Below are 4,054 nucleotides of genomic sequence, written 5' to 3'. Positions count from 1 at the left end.
ATTGAGGTTTTGATTTGGATTTCCCTGATGTCGAGCAATGTTGAGCACTTTTTCATGTGTCTGTTGGCCATTTGGATGTCTTCTTTGGAAAAATGTCTGTTCATGTCTTCTGCCCATTTCTTGATTTGATTCTTTGTTCTTTGGGTGTTGAGTTTGATAAGTTCTTTACAGATTTTGGATACTAGCCCTTTATCTGACATGTCATTTGCAAATATCTTCTCCCACTCTGTCGGTTGTCTTTTGGTTTTGTTGACTGTTTCCTTTGCTGTGCAAAAGCTTTTTATCTTGATGACGTCCCAATAGTTCATTTTTGCCCTGGCTTCCCTTGCCTTTGGCAATGTTTCTAGGAAGAAGTTGCTGCGGCTGAGGTCGAAGAGGTTGCTGTGGCTGAGGTGGAAGAGGTTGCTGCCTGTGTTCTCCTCTAGGATTTTGATGGACTCCTGTCTCACATTTAGGTCTTTCATCCATTTTGAGTCTATTTTTGTGTGTGGTGTAAGGAAATGGTCCAGTTTCATTCTTCTGCATGTGGCTGTCCAATTTACCAACACCATTTTTTGAAGAGACTGTCTTTTTTCCATTGGACATTCTTTCCTGCTTTGTCGAAGTTTAGTTGACCATAGAGTTGAGGGCTCTCTATTCTGTTCCATTGATCTATGTGTCTGTTTTGTGCCAGTACCATACTGTCTTTATGATTACAGCTTTGTAATAGAGCTTGAAGTCTGGAATTGTGATGCCACCAGCTTTGCTTTTCTTTTTCAATGTAAAATAGTCATCTTAACAGGCACACTGTAAAAGAAACCTAACACAAAGTCATTGATAGGGACCAAGGGACTCAAAGTGAAAGGAAGAAATTACAGAGACCTTCTACCTGAGTGGAGAGTTCCAAGGTATACAAAGGTGGAATGTACAATACACATCACTTCCCCTTTGTCAACATGGACATTATCATTCCCTTGATCCAGATGGCAGTTTTGAAAAATCAGAAAAGACACTATATCAGGGAGCCAGAAACAAGAAAAAGCAGAGCTGAAAAATCAGAATACAATCCAGTTCAAAGCCAGGATTCAGGGAACAATTAAAACAAATAAACATTGAGCTCCTTAGATGTATAAATGTATAGTTCTCATCAATCTTAGAAAACATTTGGCCATTATTTCTTCAAACATTTTTTTCTCCTCTCTCACTCTCTTGTGACTCCAGTTTACAGGTATGCCAAACTGTTTATTTTGTCACTGCTTGACATGGTTCCCTTTCACTTTTTTAGTCTTTTTTCTCTCTATGCTTCAGTTTGCATAGTTTCTTTCTTTTTTTTTACTTTAAAATATGTTTATTATGTACTTTACATTGAGCATTTCAGAAAAGAAAATAATTATAATGATTTCAAAATGCAATTCCTAGACTCGATAAATATCCTTTATAATTATACCCAATCAATATCTGGAATTGTATGTAGACCCTATGTCAGCTAACAAATAAGTAAAATAACTATATTAATCTCAGGGACAAGAAACATGCACGATCACCTAAGTCACTCTGCCACTGTGCCTTTTTTTTTTTTTAAGATTATTTATTTATTTGCCAGAGAGAGACACAGCAAGAGAGGGAACACAAGCAGGGGGAGTAGGAGAGGGAGAAGCAGGCTTCCCGCTGAGCAGGGAGCCCGACACGGGGCTCGATCTCAGGACCCCAGGATCATGACCTGAGCCAAAGGCAGATGCTTAACGACTGAGCCACTCAGGCGCCCAGCCACCGTGTTTTTTTAAAAACATGATTCTCATTTGTTTCAAGTACATATACATTCATTGCAAGAGTTAAATTAGACCACTGATGTTAACACCTTAAAACTATGTATGATCTTTGTTACCTTAAAAGAAAATTCAGTTTTGTACAAAGAAATTCAAAAAGAAACTTTTCAGGACCCTTGATTAGAAGCTTTGGTGACTGCTGTACTATTCCTGTGTACATAAAGGTTCAAGTAAGGCCAACAAAGAATGTTTCCTCTTTCCATTGAAGACAATCCAAGGAACAGGTAAATTAGCATTCTATAAACTAGCTAGCCATCAAGAGGTTACCAATAAAGGACGCTTTACGTGTGTGAGGACATTTAAAAGCCTCAGCCACTGTTACAAAGACACTAAAACATTTAGAGTATTATTTATGAATACAAGCATAATTGGTGTTTTGTCTTCTATAAATAATCATCTTTGAAATGCTCAAAGTGAGTTCCAACTGTAGCTCTTTCCTGATGTGAGAAGAGGTGGGTACACATGGGATGATCTACTGATTTACCTTCTCAAAGTATTCTTTGGAAGCAGTTGGATGTGGCTTGATTGTAGGAGAATCCGGGGTCCAGTTTGCTGGGCAGACTTCTCCATGGGTTTCCACAAACTGGAACGCCTTCACCAAGCGGAGGGTCTCCTCCACACTTCGGCCCACGGGGAGATCGTTGACACTCAAATGCTTGATGACTCCATTGGGGTCAATGATGAAGAGACCTCTTAGAGCAACACTGGGGCCTTCCAACAGCATGCCATAGTCTCGGGAAATCTGTTTAGTCAAATCTGACAGTGCGATGTTCATGTGGCCCAAGCCGCCATTCTTCCTTGGTGTGTTGATCCAGGCGAGATGGGTGAAGTGAGAATCCACTGAAACAGCAACAACTTCACAGTTCACGTCGTGAAATTCATTGGCTTTGTCGCTAAAAGCAATAATTTCTGTAGGACACACAAAGGTGAAGTCCAAAGGATAGAAGAAAAGCACCAAATATCTCCCCTTAAAGTCATCAAGGCTTAGGTCTTTGAACTCTCCGTTGACAACGGCGGTGCCCTTAAAATAGGGCGCGTGCTGGGTGACGGCAGGAGCATGGTATGAGGAACTGGTGCTAAAAGCCAATTTTGCTTGACCAGAACCAGACCATAATACATTTGTCAGGCATGTTCTTCGGGAAGCAGCAGGTCTAAGGGCTGCAGAGACAGAGATGCCCCAAGGAATAGCACTCACATGTCGGGCAATCGAAGCCCGGAGAAATCGTCCCACTGCGGCCGCCATCTTCAGTGCGCGCGGGACTCGGGGGACTCCAGTTTGCATAGTTTCTATTGCTATGTTTTCAAGTTTACTGATCTTTTCTTCTGCAATATCTAATGCTGCTTATCCCATACAATAAAATTTTCATTTCAGATCTCTTTAATTTCTCTTTTCATTATGTTCATGTTTTCCTTTGCCTCCTTAAGTGTATGGAACATACTTATTACAGCTGGCGTAATGTCCTTGTTTGAAAATTCCATCATCTCTCATTTCAGGGTGTTTTTCTTCTGTTTATGGGTCACAATTTCTCTGCTTCTTCACATGTCTAGCAATTATTTTAGTGAATGCCAGACATTGTGAATTTTATGTTGTTGAGTACTAGATTTTATTGTGTTCCTCTAAAGAGCATAAAACTTTATTCCAGCAGGGAGTTAACTAATATGAAGATCATTTGAATGCCTTTGAGGCTTATATTTAAGCTTCTTTTAGCCCCACTACTAAGGTATGACCTTCTTTTTTTTTTTTTTTAAGATTTTATTTATTTGACAGAGAGAGACACAGCAAGAGAGGGAACACAAGCAGGGGGAGTGGGAGAGGGAGAAGCAGGCTTCCCATGGAGCAGGGGGCCCGATGCAGGGCTCGATCCCAGGACCCTAGGATCATGACCTGAGCCGAAGGCAGACGCTTAACAACTGAGCCACCCAGGCGCCCCTAAGGTATGACCTTCTGAGATGGCTTCTAAATGCCCCAGATATTCAATAATGTCTTTCCATTCTGACCATTTAGAACCAAAATGATTCCTAGTCTCCTGTGAACCTTTGAAACTTGTTTGGTATACAGATTCCTGATAATTTTTCTTTCCCTAACAGTTGTTATTTGCCTAACCTGATAGAGTTTTACATGATGTATGCACAGACTAGTTTCATCCAAAGACTTAAGGAGACTCCTGTGTAGATCCCTCCTCCCTAGTACTCTGCCTCACAAATTCTAGTTGCACTGGCCTCCCTGAATTCTGATTTCCTCCATTCAG

At 40.7% G+C, this 4,054-nt stretch overlaps 1 protein-coding gene across 1 annotated transcript; it reads right to left on the bottom strand.

Annotated features, from left to right (window-relative positions):
• Positions 1 to 1,753: 1,753 nt before the first annotated feature.
• Positions 1,754 to 3,071, bottom strand: LOC116623132 (thioredoxin-dependent peroxide reductase, mitochondrial-like). Its single transcript, XM_032390044.1, has one exon. It carries the CDS (start codon positions 3,046 to 3,048, stop codon positions 2,278 to 2,280), a length of 771 nt encoding a protein of 256 aa, XP_032245935.1. The 5' UTR covers positions 3,049 to 3,071; the 3' UTR covers positions 1,754 to 2,277.
• Between the last annotated feature and the right edge of the window lie 983 nt (positions 3,072 to 4,054).

The sequence above is a fragment of the Phoca vitulina genome, unplaced genomic scaffold (assembly GCF_004348235.1).
Source record: "Phoca vitulina isolate PV1807 unplaced genomic scaffold, GSC_HSeal_1.0 scaffold57, whole genome shotgun sequence".
Classification (NCBI taxonomy): Eukaryota; Metazoa; Chordata; class Mammalia; order Carnivora; family Phocidae; genus Phoca; species Phoca vitulina.
Note: the sequence above shows the minus strand (reverse complement) of the source record. Positions and strands in the feature narration are given on the sequence as shown.